Source organism: Nansenia antarctica, assembly GCF_963989245.1.
Source record: "Nansenia antarctica genome assembly, chromosome: 1".
Taxonomy (NCBI): domain Eukaryota; kingdom Metazoa; phylum Chordata; class Actinopteri; order Argentiniformes; family Microstomatidae; genus Nansenia; species Nansenia antarctica.
In genome coordinates, this window is record NC_137674.1 from 99,517,416 (window position 1) to 99,539,833 (window position 22,418).

At 47.9% G+C, this 22,418-nt stretch overlaps 1 protein-coding gene across 1 annotated transcript in view; it reads left to right on the forward strand.

The window, feature by feature from the left end:
- Positions 1 to 3,855: 3,855 nt before the first annotated feature.
- Positions 3,856 to 22,418, forward strand: part of syde2 (synapse defective 1, Rho GTPase, homolog 2 (C. elegans)) — a gene marked incomplete at its 3' end in the record, with an annotated part of 42,410 nt that continues 23,847 nt past the window's right edge. Inside the window, exons 1-2 of the mRNA XM_080528317.1 lie at positions 3,856 to 5,445; positions 13,329 to 14,015. Coding sequence (XP_080384443.1) covers positions 4,038 to 5,445; positions 13,329 to 14,015 — 2,095 coding nt within the window. The 5' untranslated portion in view covers positions 3,856 to 4,037. The remainder of the gene's footprint in view (positions 5,446 to 13,328; positions 14,016 to 22,418) is intronic.

Here is a 22,418-nt window from a genome sequence, read left to right on the forward strand (position 1 = left end):
TACTAAACAACTACAGACCCATATCAAACCTTCCCTGTACAGGAAAAATTATTGAAATGGTTGCCCACGAACAACTTAGCAATTATTTGACCCTAAATGATCTCTTTGATGACTTTCAATCAGGCTTTCGCCCCCTACATAGCACTGAAACGGCCCTTATTAAGGTCCTTAATGACATTCGCGTAAACACAGACTCCGGAAAAATCTCAGTTTTGGTACTACTAGATCTTAGTGCTGCCTTTGACACTGTAGACCATGACATTCTAATAGATAGACTAAAAACCTGGGTAGGACTTTCGGGCACTGCCCTAAACTGGTTTAGATCCTACCTACAGGACAGAAGCTACTATGTCTCCATTGGCAACTTTGTATCTGACCAAATTAAAATGACATGTGGGGTTCCCCAAGGGTCAATCCTTGGCCCCCTTCTATTCAATCTCTACATGCTTCCATTGGGACACATCATAAAAAAGAACAAAATTGCCTACCACAACTATGCGGATGACACTCAAATCTACATAGCCCTCTCACCGAACGACTATAGTCCCATTGACAATCTCTGTAATTGCATTGAGCAAATAAACGCCTGGATGACACAAAACTTCCTCCAACTAAACAAGGACAAAACAGAGATAATTGTATTCGGTGCACCTGACAAAAGATCGAAAGTCAGTGCAAAACTTGATTCTCTCTCTCTTCACAGTAAAAAACAGGTCAGAAATCTTGGTGTAATTCTAGACTCCGATCTAAACTTCAACAGCCACATAAACTCAATAACTAAATCAGCCTACTATCACCTGAAAAACGTAACAAGAATGAGAGGTTTCATGTCCAAGCAAGACCTTGAAAAACTCATCCATGCATTTGTTTCGAGTAGACTTGATTATTGTAATGGTCTACTAACAGGCCTATCTAAAGGAGCTGTTCGTAAATTGCAGCTCATCCAAAACGCCGCTGCTAGGGTCCTAACAAAAACAAAGAAATTTGAACACATTACACCAATCCTGAGATCCCTGCACTGGCTACCAGTCTCTCAGAGAATTGAATTCAAAATCCTCCTAATTACATACAAATCACAAAATGGTCTTGGACCAAAATACATATCAGATCTCCTCCCACCCTATATTCCCGCAAGGTCCCTAAGGTCAGCTGAGACAAATCAGCTAATAATTCCAAGAGTAAAAACAAAACACGGTGCAGCAGCTTTCAGTCACGCTGCTGCATGCTCCTGGAACAAACTCCCTGAAGAAATCAAACAGGCCCAAACCCTTAAAATATTTAAATCTAAGCTAAAAACCTTCATGTTTTGCACCAGTTATGATTAAACACAAACACTTCTATCAATGTCTTTTTTCCATTAACTATTGTCTTTTTAAATGTTTTATCTATTTACTTCTTATATTTGCTTTTATTCATTGTAATTTTTATTTTCTTATGCTCCTCTTGTGGAGGGATGTGGAGGGATATGGAGGGATATGGAGTGGTGTAGAGGGATGTAGAGGGATGTAGAGGGATGTGGAGGGATGTAGAGGGATGTAGAGGGATGTGGAGGGATGTAGAGGGATGTGGAGGGATGTAGAGGGATGTGAAGGGATGTGGAGGGATGTAGAGGGATGTAGAGGGATGTAGAGGGATGTGGAGGGATGTAGAGAGATGTAGAGGATTGTAGAGGAATGTGGAGGGATGTAGAGGGGTGTAGAGGGATGTAGAGGGATGTAGAGGAATGTGGAGGGATGTAGAGGTTGTAGAGGGATGTGGAGGGATGTAGGGATGTAGAGAGTTGTAGAGGGATGTAGAGGGATGTAGAGGGATGTGGAGGGATGTAGAGGGATGTAGAGGGATGTGGAGGGATGTAGAAGGATGTGGAGGGATATGATTAAACACAAACACTTCTATCAATGTCTTTTTCCCATTAACTATTGTCTTTTTAAATGTTTTATCTATTTACTTCTTATATTTGCTTTTATTCATTGTAATTGTTATTTTCTTATGCTCCTCTTGCTGTATTTTTTTGAATAATGCATGTAAAGCACTTTGAATTGCCCCTGTTGTATGAAATGTGCTATACAAATAAACTTGCCTTGCCTTGCCTTGCCTTGATAGTGAGAGTGAGTCAGAGGCAGGGGCAGCAGGCAGGGGCAGTGGAGACAGCTCTAATTCACTCTTTGATTTTGTTTGTTTGTTATAGTTGTATGTTCTGCAATGCACTGAAGAGGGCTAAGTTTGATTGTAATAGGCTCTGAGTATTACCTCATTCTTTTCTAATTCACTCTTTGATTCTTTTTGAATCTTCATATTTAATAAAGTACCTAAAAAGTGCCACGTGTCAGTGTCAGGCCTCTGTGAGTTAAACCAAAACATAATAGTAGTCAGTAATTGCAGACCATGCCAGCTCCAAGGAAAAACAAAGAAAGAGGGAGATTATTTTGGGTGTAAAACGCACCAGAATGCAGGAAATTGAATCTACTATTTAAAAAAATTCGGGGGGGGGGACCCCCAGACCCCCCGAAAAATAAGTGTCCCCCCCACATTCAAAAAGCTGCTGACGCCCATGTGCACACTTCAGAGTGAAGCAGAATTATAAGGTTCTATCTCCATTTTTTTTCAAAATTGAGTTTTTTTACGTAATCGGATCCATTAGGTGTTTATTAATGCCTGTGTGGTGTTATTTTTAAAATGTTGACATTTTTGAGTTAATTCATAAAATACAAAGGTTCCATCTCACAAAACATAATGGAATGTAAAAACTTTGACGCTCAATATCTCTGAACTGCCCTAAACGGAGATAGAACCTTATAATTCTAAGCTCATGAATAGACGAAGTTGTTAAGAAGTTGTTACATTGTCACAAGTTTATAATACACCTATTACGAGTCCCTTGCGCATGACTTTGCGCATACGGCTATCTATCACCCCCGCCAGGAAATATTCCAAATATTTGAACTGCACAAGCACGGGAGGGAGGGGGGAGACAGAGAGCGGAGAGAGAGAGGAGAGGGAATGGGAGAGAGAGAGAGAGAGAGAGAGGTGCAGTTGAGCAAGTGGAGCTAACACGCTAACTTAGCTATAGCCAGCGAGGGGACAGTAGTTTCGAGGTGACGGTGGAGAGAATGGAGTGGAGGGCTCCGTGCGCTCGGCGACTTTTCACCGCAGAGAGCCAGAGAATCCAACTCGGTCTCTACTACCCATCGGAGAGCGTGTGGCACTGCTGAAACTCGAACCCGAAAACACCGGGTCGGAGAGAGGGAATGGCCGATCCTCTGCGGAGGACTTTATTAGCTAAACTTCGGGGGAAGAAATCCAAGAAAGGGAATCCGACAGCAGCTGGTGGATCATACGGCGCTGCAGCAGCGAATGGGGGAGGCAGAGGAGAGGAAGGTAAAGAAAAAAGTAAAGTTTTAAAGCAAAAGCCAGACGGCGATACAACTCCTCGTCCGATCGTTATGTCCGCAGAGGATCTGGATGGTGTGGCAGAGAGAATGAGAGATCACGATCGTTGTGTTGACGGGGTTTTAGTAGTCAACAAGGTGGGCTTATTAGATCGGGAGAGTAGCGCAGGGGTGGAGAATGCTACCGGTATGCACATCAACACTAGCCGGGGGGACAGGCAGGGCTACGGGGGGGGCTCCGGGGGGCTGAGGGGTCGAGTTAACGAGGAACTCTTGGGGGTCTCACTTCAAAGAGGCAGGCAGTACGGGGGGCACGATCGGGATAATAAGACGGACATAATGCATAATAATAAACACGGGCCCTGCTTCATAGGACAGGTGCCGCAGCAAGGAAGACCCCAAGAACATCAACAAAAACAGTTTGTGTCCATCCCACGACAGCATAGCGAAGGGGATTCGATCGGATTCGGGAGCAGTCATCATAGTCACATTTTATACCACAGAACTAGGGCTGATGGGGATAGAGCAGGGGTAGTTCAACTGACAGAGGGTAGACAGTATCCTTCTGCAAAGACAAATGTGTGCCTGGTCAAAGATCTAAATAAGTTAGATCGCAGTGACGGACCCGAGTCCTGCTGCTACCAACCTATGTACAAGGCGAATAACATGTCGTCTGTAAACGATAAGGCTTTAAACTTCCCTTCTGACCGCCACCGAATATTGGAAACAAATGTTAGAGCCACGGGAACGGGAATGAATCCCCCCAGTGTGGCTGAAGCTTATCAGGCGGCCAGGGGTTGTTACAGCGAGGAGAACATGTTGATCAGAAACATCGAGAGTTACGGGTGTTCGCGTGAATTCTCAGGAGAAATCAGGGTGACGAATTTGCAGAGCCCCACGTTTTTCCCCACCGAATTGGAGATCTGCGAAGTCGCCTCCCGTTTCAGGTGCGCCAGCAGAGAGGCAGCGCTCCGACACCACTCTCTAGACAGCGAGGATGATGACTATTATGATAATGAAATTCTGCCCTTTTACGAATCCGAAAGAGCTGCTTTAAGTGACATCAAAAGCTCTGCTAAAGTAGATGCGATTGTCTGCGATGTTCCCAAGGGACAAGTGACACACGACAGCGCGCAAGAAACAGACCGATTGAGAAGCCAGTTGAAAGAGGCGTATTATCTCCTCATAAACGCCATGCATGATATCAGTTTTGATGGTCATCAGGTCATCAGTGTGAACGGGTCTGTGGATCAGGCCAGCTCCTCCAGTCACTCTCGGGACAGCCTGTGCTCTCAGAGGTCGTCTGCCAAGCGCGTGGATAGTGACTCCTGGTCCTCCGGGGGGCACAGCCCCCGACAGGTGTCCGACACGGACTCGCTCCTGTTGTCTCTGAGTGACAACAACCGCGAGTCATGTCTCAAAAACTCTCAGAATAGTAAAAGCCTATTGAACCTGTCTGCTACAAAGACCAGACCCGCCTTATTGCGCTCCTCTAGTGACAGAGCTATCAAATACCACCACACACACTCCTCGCCCTGTCCGGAGACCTTTGGTTTCCGAAGGCCAGAGCCTGGCGTCTGTGAGGATGGAGCAAGTAAGCCCGTCGGTGGTGGTGGTGGTGGTGGTGCTGGTACCGCTGACCCGTTTGACAAACGGGCCACCGTCTACGATGGCACGAGCAGTGACGACCTGCTTCGAGACGTCGGCGAGGACGGGAGGCTGAACGAAAGTAGCGGGTCGGTGAACAGCCTCACCGGGTCATCAGACAACGCCGAGACCCAGGGTAACAGCAACAACAAGCCCGATATGAGCGTCTGGGCCCAGGGAGGCTCGGCGAAGGCCCAGGGTGTAACAGTTAACAAGATGCAAGAGTGGATGCACAGAGGTCGCCTGCTGTCATCAGAGATGAAGCAACGCATCGCCGGCGCCTCGCCCCGCGGCGCCTACAGCCTGGATAACACACGGGGGGTCGGCCTGGCTGGGGTGACCCAGACGCCCCGTGTTCACGGGGGGAAGTCCACAGTGGCACCGTGCCCGCTGGCACCGCAGCAGTCAGGTAGGACAGCCCGTATAGGTCACACCGGAGTGGCACCGTGGATCCACTTTCTCGGGGACCCTTCCCACCCCCAAACACCCCTCCCCCCCTCACTGATTGTTGTCGTTCTCCTTCACCCATATTAAAACCTGTCTGGCGATGGTGGTGGACCCCCTCCCCCCCCCCCCCCCCCCCCCCCTGCCTCCTCTGGATGCAAAGCAAAGGGGACGGAATCTCTGAACTCTTTGCTTTCCTCGTAGGATTCTCTTAACTGGTGTCGGGGGTCCTCTTCTTCACACTAATTTAGGTCAATTTTAACACTAGTTAGCACGTCAGTTCTAGGGGTCGTCTCACTGTAGTACAATAACCACTAACTCACTCTTTAGTCTCTCTGGTGTTGGTGGTGGTGATGATAATGGTGGTGGTGGTGGTGGTGGTGGTGGTGGTGGAGGTATGATTATGAACGGGAATGTCTGTTGAATAATGTGAACATGTGTTACTGTCTGTGTTTGTTAGGATGCTAGAGAGATGTACGGTAAACATCTGTATCATGAAACATCAATGGGTTTTCTGTTCTGATGCATTTAAATTATTATAATTGTTTTTGGAAAAAAAAAAAAACAGCCAATGGGTCAAAGTAATCTCCTCTATGGTATTCTACACTCATACACACAGCATGTTGGAAAGACATCCAGTCAACACCTGGCTTTCTTGTTGTTCCACAGTGATGTTCTCAGGTTGGTGTGTGTGTGTGTGTGTGTGTGTGTGTGTGTGTGTGTGTGTGTGTGTGTGTGTGTGTGTGTGTGTGTGTGTGTGTGTGTGTGTGTGTGTGTGGTGGCTTGAGAGTGTGTGTGTGTGCTCCAGAGTAAATAGCCTGTAGCCCACATGTGCGTGCTGCTGTTGACTCTCCCTGCTCCAGAGCTAGAAATAGAGCGTGATCTCCGGGCTGCAGGGAGAGGAGGAAGGCCCGGGGTGTTTGTCTTACAGAGGGACAGCTGTTGGCTCTGGACTCCCCTGGCCTGTTGGCTGCCATGGTTCTTCTCTATCTGTCTCTTTCTCTTCTCTCTCTTTTCCCCCTCCTATCTGTCTGTCTGTCTGTCTCTCTCTCTCTCTCTCTCTCTCTCTCTCTCTCTCCTCTCTCTCTCTCTCTCTGCCTCTGCCTGTCTGTCTATCTATCTTGTATCTTGCTCTCCTCTTTTCCCATTATACCTCTTAGCTCTACAGGGCTCACCAATTCTAGCCAGAGAAATGGCAAGCATGAGAAGAGAGAGAGAGAGAGAGAGAGAGAGAGAGAGAGAGAGAGAGAGAGAGAGAGAGGCCTCTGCTATTTCTCTGTTGTGTGCTGAGAGATGTAGAAGAGCACCCCCGGGGGGGAGGGGGGGAGATGTTTTCTCCCTCCTGATAAAGTTTGCTCACCCCAGCCAGCTCCATGGTAACTTGCATTTTAAAAGGACCTGTAGGCCTATGTGAATATTTAGAATACCATCGCTGTTGTTTAACTTTTTGCGCTGTTACTTAATTCCTCACCATGAATGAACAAAATGGAGGGCGATTAAGTATTTATTAAGGTCAGCTCCGGGCTTATCTTACCCCTGTGGGCCTCTCACTGCTTCACAAAGAGCCATTTAAAAAAAAAAAAACGCCAAAGCTCTCAAAGCGCGAATGAATTACTACTTCAGACTATAAACTCCCTTGTATAGTTTCTGCTTTAATTTATGCAGTTGTTTATATGCGTCTGGGTGCACTTAAAGTGGAAAAATAGTCCTTCTGCTTTTTAATTGGATATTAGAACTCACTTTGAAGTCAGTAATGTGATTCATTTGGTTCCAAGTGTAAATTAGATTAGAGTTTTTTCTGGCACGGTGGGTTAGAATTAGAATGTGAAATCCCCCTGTAGATTCATCACTCACAGCGTTGCTGGTGTGTCTTGAGACACAGGCTAAAATAGAGTAGTGATACCATCGTCCAGATGTGTTATAGAGAGAGAGAGGTGTGTGTGTGTGTGTCTCTCTCTCTCTCTCTCTCTCTCTCTCTCTCTCTCTCTCTCTCCTCTCTCTCTCTCTCTCTCTCTCTCTCTCTCTCTCTCTCTCTCTCTCTCTCTCTCTCTCTCTCTCTCTCTCTCTCTCTCTCTCTCTCTCTCTCTCTCTCTCTCTCTCTCTCTCTCTCTCTCTCTCTCTCTCCTCTCTCTCTCTCTCTCTGTGTGTGTGTGAGTGTGTGTGTGTGTGTGTGCGTGCTCTCTTGAGCTGAGGGTCTGTGTTGTGTGGCATGCAGGTCACCCAGTATCCAGGCATGTTGTTGTCGGGTTTGGAGCTTAAATCAAACCTGCCTTAGACCAATAGATCAAACCTGCTCTCGACCAATAGATCAAACCTGCTCTTGACCAATAGATCAAACCTGCTATCGACCAATAGATCAAACCTGCTATCGACCAATAGATCAAACCTGCTCGACCAATAGATCAAACCTGCTCTCGACCAATAGCCAGCGGGGTGAAAGGCCCTCCTCTGGGGGGTCCCAAGACTGCTGTTTGAAGATTTTATTTTCCATGTCCCCCCCCCACCCCCTCCCCTCTTTTTCAATACCTGTTTTGCTGCAGTCTCTGCCCCCCCCCACCCCCCCCCCCTGTAAGAGAATAATCACCCTCTGTCTGCATGCTTTGAATATGTAGACTTCTCTTTTGAGGGCGCAGACCTCTGAATTGGGGTGTTTTGTACATCAAGATACAAGAATGTTGAGGTTTCAGGGGGTGTAGATTTCTCCGCATCGCCTCAAGTTTGCCAAATATATGATACCAGGGTAAAGTGATCTCTCCATGCTCGGCATCATGCATTCAAAGTGTGTACAGTATCGGAAGACAGGAAACAAGTAACCTTATCCTCTCTGCCAACCTCCTTCACGGTTAAGTCGTGTTAAGACCGTGTAGCCTTTGGTGTCGTCTGCATCACGCCGAGTCTTGTTACTTAGTTGCAATGTTTCTTTAGTTTTTTTTTCTTCTTCTCGTAAACGCGCACAGCACATGCAGGCACAATGCTTCCTCTTGTCTGTGGTGTTTGTGTCAGTGGATTGATGGTCGTATTAAAGGCAGAGCAGATGATGGATGATGAGATGGGGTTGGCAGGAGGGTAGCAGAGCAGAGCAGACTGACTTGTAATGTATGACTCAGATGCGATGCTCTGAAGTTTCAAGTTTATTGTTGCATACCATCATACAAGTATAAGACAGTAGGCTTCAGTTCCTCGACATTGCAGCAACAAGTGAAATAAAGTGGTGGTAGTTATTAAGACAAATGAGGCAATAGGCGAGATAAATAAGGTGGCAATAGTTATAAGAGACAAGACAAGTGAGATAATTTGGACAAGTGACAATAGTTGTAAGAGACAAATAAGACAAGAGACACAGTCATTTTTTAATACAAAATGGCCAATAGAAAAAACATTGTAGAAATAGCGTTGGAATAGAAATAGCAGACTCCAAGTCCAAGCAAGCATCAGCATCCTGTTGTCCTGTGGTGGCTCAGGACGTCTTCTGACTTGTCTTTGTTTGTCCTAGATGGTTTTGGCGTTAAGATTTCTAAGGACATGTGATTGTGAGGAAGGTGAACAATAAGCAGATGGATGGAATTCCTTATCTTGTGACACCACTTCCAGTGTAGCAGTGTCATATGATTGCAGTAATGTTTGTCCTACACACACACACACACACACACACACACACACTCACACACACACACACACACACACACTCACACACACACACACACACACACACACACACACACAACTACACACACACACACACCCACACACCACTGTGCTGTTTACCCAGACCATCTGTTACTTTGAGGGTCTTGGTGTGTTGGCTATTTGGTGGATCATGATCTCCAGTCCGAGACCCTGGGGTAGAGATCTCACTCAAGGAGATATTTAATTGTTCCGCCCGCTCCCCTCCTCGTAGCTATGCAGACCCTGCTGAAGGTCACTGGGCTCTCAAGCCACATAGCAGCCAGGCGATGGGGTTCAGGGCTTGGCAAGCAGCAGTGTCAGTCAGTCCAGTGAGTTCTCTGAGGGCACCGTTATGAAGGGTCAGAGACCAGGGTACACACACACACACACACACACACACACACACACACACACACACACACACACACACACACACACACACACACACTGAGGGTTTACAGGAAGAAGTCGCAAAACTATATGGCTGGTATTGGAGCCTTAATTAAAGGGATAATTCATTTTTTTTCTTTTTATGTGAGACCTAATTTTCCATAGCAACACTACTTGGACAGTTGTACGCTCATCCAGACACTTTTTCAGACATGTTTCCATTCTTGAGCTGTGTGTATATCCCAGAGTGATATGAGATGTAGAATGTATTGTGGAGATGTTGTTAAGTCGTCATACGTGTAGTGTACAGGCGATCCCATTGATGTAAATGGTAAATGGACTGCACTTATATAGCGCCTTTATCCAAAGCGCTTTACAACGGCCTCTCATTCACCCATTCGCACACCAATGGCGGCAAGCTACCATGCAAGGCGCCGACCCGCTCACTGGGAGCAATTTTGGGGTTCATTGTCTTGCCCAAGGACACTTCCACATATGGCCAGCCGGGGCTCGAACCGCCGATCTGCCAACCTTGCGATCATTAGACGGCGGCTCTACCTCCTGCGCCACAGCCACCCCACATGTACACTAAAAAAACTAAACTATCAATTATATATATAGATATTATATTATCCCTGTAAGAATTCTTAAGCCTCTTTATTGAAAATTATTTTTCAGCTGCTATCTCTGCAATACAGTAGTATCAAATATGTTGAGCTGTTTCGAGAGGAAGGACGTGTCTTTCCTGAGTGTGTTGGAAGACACTCTAGTAGATGAGCTTAGAGTTTGAGATGGAGAGGATGTGTCGGAGAGGGGAGGGGAGGGAGGGGGAGGGGGGGCGTGATGGAGCGTGATAGTGGAGGTGTAGAGGAAGGCTGTAAATCTCAAGCTGTAGTCTGGAATGCTGTTCATGTCAGAGCACGCTCTCTCTGAGTTATGAAAGACCCCTTAAAGGAGACAGCAGTGAACACCTCGACACACGCCAACTTCTCTCTCTCTCTCTCTCTCTCTCTCTCTCTCTCTCTCTCTCTCTCTCTCTCTCTCTCTCTCTACTCAGGACGAGCTAAGGCTAACGTAGCTGAGGTGGTATAAAACCAGATGAAGTTGTCTGAGACAACTTCAAGTGCTTCGCCCTCAGATATTGAGGATGTCCTCTTGGTCTAATGGTACACGCTTTCTTTCCGCGTGGGAGACCCGGGTTCGAATCCCGGCCATCACACCAGTACCTGGGACAGGGCACAAACCCAAATCTGACACACAATTCCCCGTCGTTACTCGGCACAAGCTGAAGCGACTGAGCTCCAGACTCTTAAAGAAAACGTCAGCTTTAATCCGAGCTAATGCAAACACACGGCCCGGCCCACTCAATACAAACACGTTACTGGCAGACTTCTGGCTGCGTAATGGTAAACACAGAAACACAGTGGCTGAGTGGCTTCGGAGTACTTCAACATGTCCATTAAATCCCTGCAGTTAACAGAATGTTTGAATTAAATTGTAATCAGAAAGGCACATTAGTGGTTCTGCTCCTCCCTTTAATGTACTTCCCGTAGGGAGATTAGATTAGAGAGTGGAGGCTGGGGGTGGTGGTGGTGGTGGTGTGTGTGTGTGTGTGTGTGGGGGGGGGGGGGGGTAGGGGGGCTGTTGGAGGCACGTGTTTTGATACCATTTGTCATTCCTTTCCATGCATTACAATGAGCCCGTACTCCGATGTCGACCTCCAACAGCCTCCACTGGAGTTCATTATAAAGTGGCTTCTGTTCTAACCAATGAAAACTTGTTTTATATACGCCAGTGCGCGTCGTATATAATAGGATCAAAGCTAAAGCAACGCCATCCACAGTGATTTCGTCTCTTTATCCTAGTTTATAGACTATCAGATGTCTGAGAGTAATTAGGCCCTACACAACTTTGTCAACAACAAAGACTGCGTGTGTTGTGGTGAGAGGAACTCAAAGGCTGGGTTTAAAGGATTTCGGGTACTGGAGATGGCAGCAATTATTAGTGCGCACAGTTGCTTTCCGTCAGATTTAATAAAGTTCTGTGAACATCTCAAGAGGGGTCAAGTTTCTGGAAAGTAATCCCACCGGAGCTCTCTCGCTCCATAAAGTCCTGGCTCCGTGCTCTAGAGAGACTATGTCCATAAAAGAAAACCAAGCAAAAAAAGCACCTTTAGTCTGAACCGACTGAGCTCAGAATAGCTCTGCCTTATATAACCTTAAAGGCATGTGATTTCTGTTTTTCCTTGAATTCCATTACTTGGATTCAACAGGTTTGATCAAAACAAAAACGGCAGCCAATTTATTCTGACGTGATGACTCTTTTCAAAGGTACAGTAAAGTTGATAACTCCCCACTTTTTACACACACACACACACACACACACACACACACACACACATACACACACACACACACCCTCAACCTTATTTCTTTGGGTTTTATGAGTGAAAATATTTCCCCAGTCCCGGCAATCTTGTAGCCTGGATTGCATGAAAGCATGTTTCTTTGCAGGTAACATTGTCATTAGTGTCTTAAAGAACTTGTCATTAGTGTGTGTGGAGGGGGCTCGCTTGAGAGAGAAGTCAGGCACATATGAAAACAGTGTTTAGAGAGGAGGCCTGCCAGGCCAAGCATGTTCTAGCAGGATCAGCCCTCAGCACCATCACATCCAGCCTTGTTTTCCTCCCAGACAAACAGCATCTGCTCCTCAACCCACCATGGCTGTCAACACCTAAGGGCAACAACACACAAATACATGTCAGACAATGGCATGATTTGCAGAGTTACTCTAAAGCGATGATTCCGAGAGATTTGGGGGGGTGTTTGTTATGTAGCTAGGTGAAACTGCACATCGTGTACATAGAGCCGCTGCTGCTGACACCAGCGCTGTTGTTTGCGTTGAATAGGGACCTCTATGGGCTCTTTGTGATATGTAAGGCACGGCGTCATCACCTCCTTTTATTTGGGCTTTTTCAATGCGTGTACTGTATTGCTACTGGGTGCACTTATGTCAACCCCACCGCCCCGCCTATCCCCCCCCTACTCCACCCCCCCCCGGCCCACGTCCTCCACCAGCTCTATTTTCACAGCTGTCAAGCTGGCGTTTTCTTTTTTGATTTTCCTCTTTCCGCTCCGCTTGACGAGTTTGTGTTTTGAGCCCTCTCCGTCTTTCTGAGATGTTTGATCTCCGTAGGGTTCTGAGCTTCGCACATTCCCCGAACCCGACGCTCCCCGAGATGAACGAGGGAAGCCATCGGAGCATCATGTGCCAGTGCGGCGAGGTGCTCCAGCGGCCGGCAGCGCATAATTAAACGTTTATGTTTGGTCGAAATAGAGCAGAGCCAGGAATGGGGAGAAGAAACTAAAAAAACTCTCAAATCTCCTCCTGACAGAGGTGAAAGATAGACTTGAGGACACATGGGTTGTTTTGATTTTGTGTGTGTGGGCAAGTGAGGGAGTGGGGGCCGGGGGGCGGGGGGTGGGGGGGAGAAGAATGAGAATAAGAGATCCAAACCTCTACATAACTGTATTTCCACTTTCCTAAGAGACTGTCAAATCTTATGTGGGGTAATTCACTGTTACACCAATGGTTTCATGATACAGATGTTTCATCAAAAGCTCTAGTGGAGAGTTCTCGTCAGATTAAAATGTTGGGAAGGGATATCTGGTTGTGTCCTTGCGGCTCCATAACGAAGGGCCACAGGTGAGTAGATGGCGACGTTGACGTTGACGGTGAGTCAGTCTCTTCTCTGCAGCCTCATGTCTGTGTCTCTCTCCCTGTCTCCTGCAGCTCTCATAGAGAATGTCCACAGCTCCTTCACCAACGGCCGGGAGGTGGGCGGGGGAAAGGCCAGCGAGCCGTCGCTGTGGAGACCCCCGCTCAACACCATCACCGTCTCCAAGAAACGCAACTGGCTCCAGCAGAGCTCCGGGAAGCCTCACCTCACCGCGGACGACTCCCAGTGCATTGTGGGAGTGGGAGCCGACGAGGACTTCTCCCCCCAGCCCCCTCCCAGCCCCTCTCCAGAGAACAGCCTGAGACCCCCGGTACCGCCCCCCACACGGCCCCCCCGCCTCCACCTTCCCCAGGTGAGCTTGGGTCACGCCAGGGTGGCCCCCCAACCCAGGTGCGTGGACCCCGCCGAGGAGAACGACGCAGATGACGAGGGGGAGATCTGGTACAACCCCATCCCTGAGGACGAGGAGCCTGAGGTGGTCCACGCCCACAGGCCCGCGGTCAGACTACTGGTCCCCCCCAGACTGGAGCTCCAAGCCCCCCAGAGGAGGCCAAGCAGGGCTGGGGAGGCTGGGCGCTGCAGCCCTGGGCTGGAGGGTGTGGGGGAGAACTTGGGAGGTGTAGGCGGAGGAGGAGATGGGAGTCAGGGGAATGCCACACATTCCATGGAGCCAGTACAGCTGCACAGACAGATGCTCGCGTGCAAACCTCAGGAGGAGGGGCCATCCAGCAGGGCTACAGGTACACAACCCCTCCCTTCCCTCCCTCTTAGTGCCCCTCCCCCATAGTCTCTTTCTCTCTCTCTTTCTCTCTCTCGCTTTCTCTCTCTTTCTCTTTCTCTCTCTCTCTCTTTATCTTTATCGCTCTCTCCTTCTTTTTCTTCTGCCTCTAGCTCCCAGACTAGATATCTAGGAATGTATGTCTGTCAGTCTGTCAGTCAGTCAGTCAGTCTGGGGAGATGTTTGTGGTTTGTGGTTGTGCAACACACGTTTAGCTCCAACACCTGCTAGCCATGATAAAACGGTTATCAACAAGCTTATCAACAGTCCTCTGCTCCAGACTGGCAGACCTGCTACTGGAACAGAGGTCAACTATCAGACAGCCACTTCAGTCTTGTTTTCAACTTGGTCTCTTTAGTTTAATAGAAGAAGACAAGACCACAGTCTCTCTAATCACATCACTACATACTGGTGTCACTCATTAGCTCCCCTCAGATCAGGCCAGACACTAACCAGGCAGAATGAGTTGGCATTCCTTAGCTACAGAAATCCCCCTTTCACTTGTGACTGAAGCTCATTCCTAGGAGCCTTGAGATGCATAGATGCATTTGGACGTTAGAGGTGTGTGTGTGTGTGTGTGTGTGTGTGTGTGTGTGTGTGTGTGTGTGTGTGTGTGTCTGTGTTTGTTTATTTGTTTATTTAAAGGATCCCCATTAGCTTATGCCGTAGCAGTTTGCTAATCTTCCTGGGGTCCACACACAATCAACATTACAACAAATAATACATTAATACAGTAAATAAATAACAAATATATTTAACAAAAAAAGAAAAGAAATATGTAAGATTAACAGAAGAACATACAATTATTGATACAGTAAAAATATAAAAACAAATCCAGTTTAACCCAAAGAGTCATTGTCATCCTATACAAACATAGAACATAGAACCAAAAGCAAACATTTCTATAAGGTGTGTGTGTGTGTGTGTGTGTGTGTGTGTGTGTGTGTGTGTGTCTGTGTCTGTGTCTGTGTCTGTGTCTGTGAGTGTGTGTGATTGATATTGTGTGTGGGAATGTTAAGACCGCTACCGTGTGATGGGTCGATTAATGATGACAGCTCACAGCCCCTCTCTGTTAAGCTTGTTGCTTTTCTGTCTCTTCTTTTCACTTCTCTGATGTGTCAACATAGCAGTAAGGACATCTTGACAAATCTTGAAATGAACCCATAATTACGAGTTTTAGCGATTGTCTTCTGTGCGCCAGAAGACCTTTCATGTTGTTCACGGCTGAGCTAAGTTGAACAGCTAAGGCATACCTATCCCCCGCAATAATGTGTTTGTTTTGATCTGTCATAGCAACAGGTTCTGTATCAAAGTGAATAGCCATTCATATGCACTAGTGTTGCTCAGTACCTTTTATGTACTATCTATCTATAAAAAAAAAAAAATACAAGATTGTTTACATTCGGCAGATATAGCTCATTGAACATCTTTTGAGCCTCATGTCCAACATCTCTCATGAGACAAAGAGTTTGAGAGGATGTCCTTTTCGCTGACCCTTTGTGAGAGTGACAGAAGCTTGAGTGACGGTTGGCAAACACTTTCCAGCCTCATCGATAGGCCACAAAGCCCTAGCTCTCTGTGACATCACGTGCAGCTCGGCCAAAGTCTCGGCCCCTGAAAGACTTTACATGGCGGATTAGGATTAGTCCAGGACGTTCTAGCACAGGGCCTGGAATAACCAGGGCACTGATAACCAATTAAAACGCAGGGCTGGAATAACCAGAGCACTGATAACCAATTAGGACGCAGGGCTGGAATAACTAGGGCACTGATAACCAATTAGCCTAAAACAAGGCTATATACAGTATGTGATATGTTTAAGAAATTACTTTCCAGTTAGAAAGTGAAAATTCCATGGTTATGATGAAAGTACATGGGTTGACATAAGGAGAGGTTATATTTGCTGGTTTAGTATTCAGTATTATGCGTATATCAGGGGAGGCTGGTGGAGGTAGAAATCGGAGGACGGGCTCATTGTAATGCATGGCACGGAATGAGCAATGTTGTCAAAGATAACAGAGAGGCTTTGATCGCAGCACTGGTCTTTTCACGAGTGTGTTGTGGGGGTTCTGGCGGGCCTGTGATAGTGTCATTAGCCCGGTTATCTCTGAGCACTGCTCTGTTGTGAAAGGAGAGGAGTGTTCCCGCTCCGGATCTCCCTGCTCCTTATTGACTTTGCGGTCGACTCCTGTGGATTGGCCGACGCCATTCCACACTTTGTCCCGTGTCTCAACAAAAAACAAGAACAAATTCCGTGACGTGTCATCAAAGAGGGAGCAGACACACACACACACGCACACACACACACACACACACACACACACACACACCGACACATACACTCCGACGCACACATCACACACTCACAAACACAAACAGCCAGGTGTGTGTGTGTGTGTGTGTGTGTTTGTGTGTGTGTGTGTGTGTGTGTGTTTGTGTGTGTGTGTGTGTGTGTGTGTTTGTTTGAGACGAGCTTGGTGTGTGTGTGTGCGTGTGTACGTGTGTGCGTGTGTGCGTGTGTGTGTGTGTGTGTGTGTTTGAGACGAGCTCAGTGTGTGTGTGTGTGTGTGTGCGCGCGCGTGTGTGTGTGTGTTTGAGATGAGCTTGGTGTGTGTGTGTGTGTGTGTGTGTGTGTTTGTTTGAGACGAGCTCGGTGTGTGTGTGTGTGCGCGCGTGCGCGCGCGTGTGTGTGTCTTTAGCAGGGAGCTGTGGCGTGATGATTAAGTCACCTATTTTGCTGTCAGTCACGGCGGCGGTGAGCCCTGATTGACGCGCCGCGGCCACAGCAAAGTGGGTAAAGAGACTCCTGTAATCCCCGGGGATGGAACAGGGGATGGAACAGGGGATGTAACGGGAGCCGAGCCTCTGTCTGAACGCCAGCATGACACGACGGGGTGCAGCCGCCCGTGTTTTGGCTCCCCAGGAGGACAATGCTGCAGACATGTTGTCCCCACGACTTAAGCTCGAGCGTCGTCTCAGAACGGTGCGTGGGGGGGCGGGGGGTGGAGGGAGGGGGGGGGGTGACGTTGGTCGTGGGGGTTAGGGGAGGGTGAGGACTAGAGTCAAAAGGACAAATGTCTGCCGTCTAACGTGAGTCAGGAAGTGCGTGCCGTGACTGCACCAGTAATGGGCTCCGCTCCACTCCCCAGTCCCCACAGGGCGTAATGGAGAAGTGCTGGTGGACGTGCGTAAGGAGAACCAACCAGAGTACCCCCTCCCCGCCCTCCCCCATCCTGCCCCCCCCCCCAGTCTCCTCTCATCACCATAGACAGAGAGAGGAGAGAGGGAGAGAGGACAGAGACCACTTCATCACACAAGTGCTAAAAATGGATTATGCTTTTGTTATTTCTGAATAAGAGCGTCTGCTGAATTAATGAATTAATGCACATTTTTGATGACCCCCCCCCCCCCTTCCCCCCCCCCCCCCCCCCACACACACACACACACACACACACTAGGCTCTCTCTGTCTGGCTGGTTGGTTCCTTTCCCTAACCGGATACACCCTAGACTCCTCATGCCGTTGTCATTGACTGCTCCTTTGTTGAAGTGAATGCTCTATTTGTATGGAGGATAATGATTGATGGACTATAGAGCAGCATTTAGAGTCCGAGTGTTGTTTCCTTTTTGCGCCTGTTTGGGGAATTTCAATTGGACAGGCTCAGTCAGTCTGTCTGTCAGTCAGTCAGGGCTATTTTTATGCCTGTTATGATCGGCCAGTAGAACTCGGTGCATAAATGATCATTTCATGAATTTACACACACACACACACACACACACACACACACACGCACACACTGTTGCTGGAGATACAGGAGGGGTCTGAGCTGAGCAGGAATTCCTGTAGCCGTAGCCTAGCCTCCATAAAACATTAGGCCTTGGCTGGTGGCCATGGTGTGTGTGTGTGTGTGTGTGTGTGCGCGCATGTGTGCGTGTGTGCGCGCATGTGTGCGTGCGTGTGTGTGTGTGTGTGTGTGCGTCGGTAGCGAGAGGGAGAGCCTGCATGCCTGCCTATATTAGCTGGGGTTTTGTAACCATTGTAATGAAACGCCTGGCCTCCTGTGGCCTCTGAAAGGCTTCCAGCGCTGAATGATTTAGAGGAGAGGAGCAGAGCAACCAATACAGTGTGCCCTGTGTGGTGGAGAGGAGACACTAGGGAGAAGTATGCCATTCACTCATTCATGTAGCCTACACTCCCTCTCTCTGTCTAGCATCCTCACACACACACACACACACACACACAAACACACACGAATGGTAGATGGGGACACCAGCTATGTCTCCTACGACGACCTGTCAGAGTACACTCAGACCACAGCGATAAAGTCACACGCAGTCACTATTACAGACACGCACAAACACACACTCATTTCTCACTGTCTCGCACTTATTGTCCTACGATACACTCAGACCTTATAGCACATACTGCACTGAACGTCCGGACAAACACAGATAACCAGCAACCAGGAAGACACACACATACACACACACACACACACACACACACACACAGGTCCCTCAGCACCTGTCTAGGCCCAGTGTTATTAAGAGCAATCAAGGGCTGTAAATTCCTCTTCTTTGTCAGAGGTGTCACAGGAAGGGTGCCTAGGGTGAGCCCAGGGGTCTGGGGGGGGGGGGGGTCGACTGGTAGGGGGTGCACACTGGTCACCCAGCTCCAGTTACAGCCTGCGGAATGCTGCCTTTATGCCCTTTGACCCCTGAACATGGCCCCTGGGGGTGGAGTGTCAAACTGTGGCCCTGAACCTCAGGTAGTGGGGTGTCGGGTGTCCCTCGGTGCGGGTGCCACAGGAGAGAGAGGCCCACAGAGTGCAGCAGGGAGTTCACTCTGGAGAGCCCTGCTGTTACAGCCATGGGCTATTATGTTATAGTCACTTTATTATAGCCTAAATATTGTATCCATCCGATATGGACTCAATTTCCACATCCACAGGTGAGTCTGATATTTTAATGTTATATCATTTCAGACACATACCGTAAATTTCAAACACTACCGAAAAAGCAAAAAGCGTTAAAAAAAACCCCGGCTGTTTTCAATAACACACTGAGTGCTCTCCGTGTTTAAAACAAATAAACGCCCGGGCTACTAAAATAATTAAACAATAATACAAACACATACTGTAATTGCGTGCATAAGGGTCTGTGTGTGGGCAAGAAACATCCAGAAACCTCATATTATGGTTTCAGGTCCTCATGTATAGTGGGTGTCACCGGACCTCACACCTACCCCACCTCAGATGTTATTTGTAGTTCCAGGGGTGTGTGTGTGTGTAGTTCCAGGGGTGTGTGTGTGTAGTTCCAGGGGTGTGTGTGTGCGTGTAGTTCCAGGGGTGTGTGTGTGTGTAGTTCCAGGGGTGTGTGTGTGTGTGTGTGTGTGTGTAGTTCCAGGTGTGTGTGTGTGTGTGTAGTTCCAGGGGTGTGTGTGTGTAGTTCCAGGGGTGTGTGTGTGTGTAGTTCCAGGGGTGTGTGTGTGTAGTTCCAGGGGTGTGTGTGTGTAGTTCCAGGGGTGTGTGTGTGTAGTTCCAGGGGTGTGTGAGTGTAGTTCCAGGGGTGTGTGATGTAGTTCCAGGGGTGTGTGAGTGTAGTTCCAGGGGTGTGTGTGTGGTTCCAGGGGTGTGTGTGTGTAGTTCCAGGGGTGTGTGTGTGTGTGTGTGTAGTTTCAAGGGTGTGTGTGTAGTTCCAGGGGTGTGTGTGTGTGTGTGTAGTTCCAGGTGTGTGTGTGTGTGTGTGTGTGTGTGGTTCCAGGGGTGTGTGTGTGTAGTTCCAGGGGTGTGTGTGTGTAGTTCCAGGGGTGTGTGTGTGTGTGTGTGTAGTTCCAGGGGTGTGTGTGTGTGCAGTTCCAGGTGTGTGTGTGTGTGTGTAGTTCCAGGGGTGGGTTGCACCTGCGACCCCCTCCCAGTGTTTGTGTACGTTGGCAGGAAGTACTAACAAGGAAGTGTTCTCCGCGCCGACAGGAACAGAAGGCTAAACATGGTTTATGATGGAATGTTGGAGAGCACACCCCCACCGCCTGGGCCGGGCCTGTTGCTTCCTAGGACAAGGGGTGCCTTTGTGTCCCCCCCCCTCTCTCTCTCTCTCTCTCTCCCTTCCTCTCCTTCACCCCCCTCTCCATGCAGCACCCTGCCCTACTCCTGCCCCCATCTTACCCCCTCCTGCCCCTCCCTGCATTGCTCTTACACGTCGCTCCAGAATAGCACAGCAGGCCGCTCTGAAAATAGAGCTGGTGATGTTGGCAGGTCATGCTAAAACCCCTTCTCACTCTTCCTTTCACTGAAGTGTTTTCTCATCCACCCTCTCTCGCTCGCTCTCTCTCTCTCGCTCTACCTCCCTCTCTCTCTCTCTCTCTCTCTCTCACTCTCTCTCTCTCCCTCTCTCTCTCTCTCTCTCTCCCTCCCTCCCTCTCTCTGTCTCTCCCTCCCTCCATCCATCCAATATGAAGAGCCAGCAGAATCCCCTCTTTGTTTTGAGCAGTGTGTAGAAAGTTGTGGTCGGAAAACAAAAACAGAGAACCGGGAATTATACGCGAGAGATTTTTTGGGGAAAAGAGATTAGACTCCCGTTGCACCCCGTTTTGCGGTGTTTCGTATTACATTGCAAAAGTAATTGAAAGTTGAGGTATTTGTTATTGATAGTTTTTGCGGTCGTTGGGTTTCAATGCATCCACCAGATGTGTCTTCAGCGCTCCACCAGAAACAAGGCTGCTACTGTACCCTACTGTACCCTACTGTATCCTACTGTATCCTACTGTATGTCCTACAGTGTTTTTAGCTTTCATAGATCATAGACAGTGATTTGGTAGAAAGAGATGCTAAAAGTGCTTCCTTCCATGATGCTTTACAGTACTTAGTAACTTTTGGGTAATGCTGTGATCTTAAATACCCCAATGCTATATTTAAATCAATTTAGCATCTTGTATGTGTAACATTTATTTTAGGCTTTTCATTTGGTAGATTTGCTGAGAGGATACACACAGCCAAACGGCCTTTAAATGACTCGTTCCCTCCGTGTCACGTGCTTCAGACATTGTCTCCTTGAAAACCTGACGTGATATTCTCTTGGCTAACGTGCGAAACGGGGAGCGGTCAGTGAAGGGGGAAATCCTATTAGGAAAGCCGAGGGTAAAGCGCTGTTTTCCGTTTGAAATGGGCTCAAGTGTCCCGTCGGGCGAACAGCGGGACAGCCCTCGTTTGACAAATTCCACTTTAATCATCTAAACTGTGGCTGGCTCTGCTGCGCTGCCTTTGGCTGTCGGCGTCCTCTCTCTCCACCCCTGCTCGCCTGCCACTGGCCACATGGAGTATTCTCACCAGGGGAGGCTGGTGGAGGTAGAAATCGGAGGACAGGCTCATTGTAATACATGGAATGGACTAACACATGATACCCAATTCCTCATTCCATTCATTACAATGTACCTCCCAATTTCCACCTCCACCAGCCCCTCCCCTGGTGAGAATACTCCATGTGGCCAGTGGCAGGCGAGCAGGGGTGGAGAGAGAGGACGCCGAACAGCCAAGGCAGCGCAGCAGATTGTAGCCTAGTGGACTTCTGGTCACACCAAAAGGCCAGAATAGTCTGGCTCAGGAGGGGATGTTAGATATCTGGGAAATGACCCAGATGAAAGTGATGTTATCATTAAAGGTAGACTCTGGAATATGACGTCAATGGTGGGAAAAGCCGGGCAAGGCTGCCAGAGATCATTTAAAAACAGAGATGATCAAGAAACGAGAGGAGACGATCAACTCCGGCACGTGGATAGCACATAACAGTGTGCATACGCTGATACATTTGTACTTTCAAATATCTTTGGTAAAAGTTGTTGTGACTTCCTGGCATAATATAATTTCCCAGTGTCTACTTTTAAATCACCAACAATCAGCCATAGATGTTTGGGAGCCTTTGTCTTAGAGACCTGAGTGTAGTTTACATTTATAATCCAGTTATTACTTATTAGTTATATATACGTTATTTATAGATGCATACCATCTGATACCTAAGATATTTATTTATTTTAAAGCAAGAGTAGTGTATTACCTTGTGTAACATTACCCCCTTAGCCCTGTAGCAGTTGTGTCTAATTCCCCTTTGTGTGTGGACTGTCTCTAGCACCTTTGCTAATGAAACCAGCCATAATCTAATTTGAATGTTCCCCGTATTTAATTGAATAAATCCCATTATGGCAGTGAGCTAGCCGCTGGTATCTCTTTCAAAGGGGGAGAAATGTAGACACATCTAGCATGCAAGCAGCTGCTAGGGTAATTAGGCAATTGGATTTGACCGTATTAGCTCCATTTCAGAATCAGAATCAGAATTAATGTATTAATTTATTGCCAAGTATATTCGCATATACA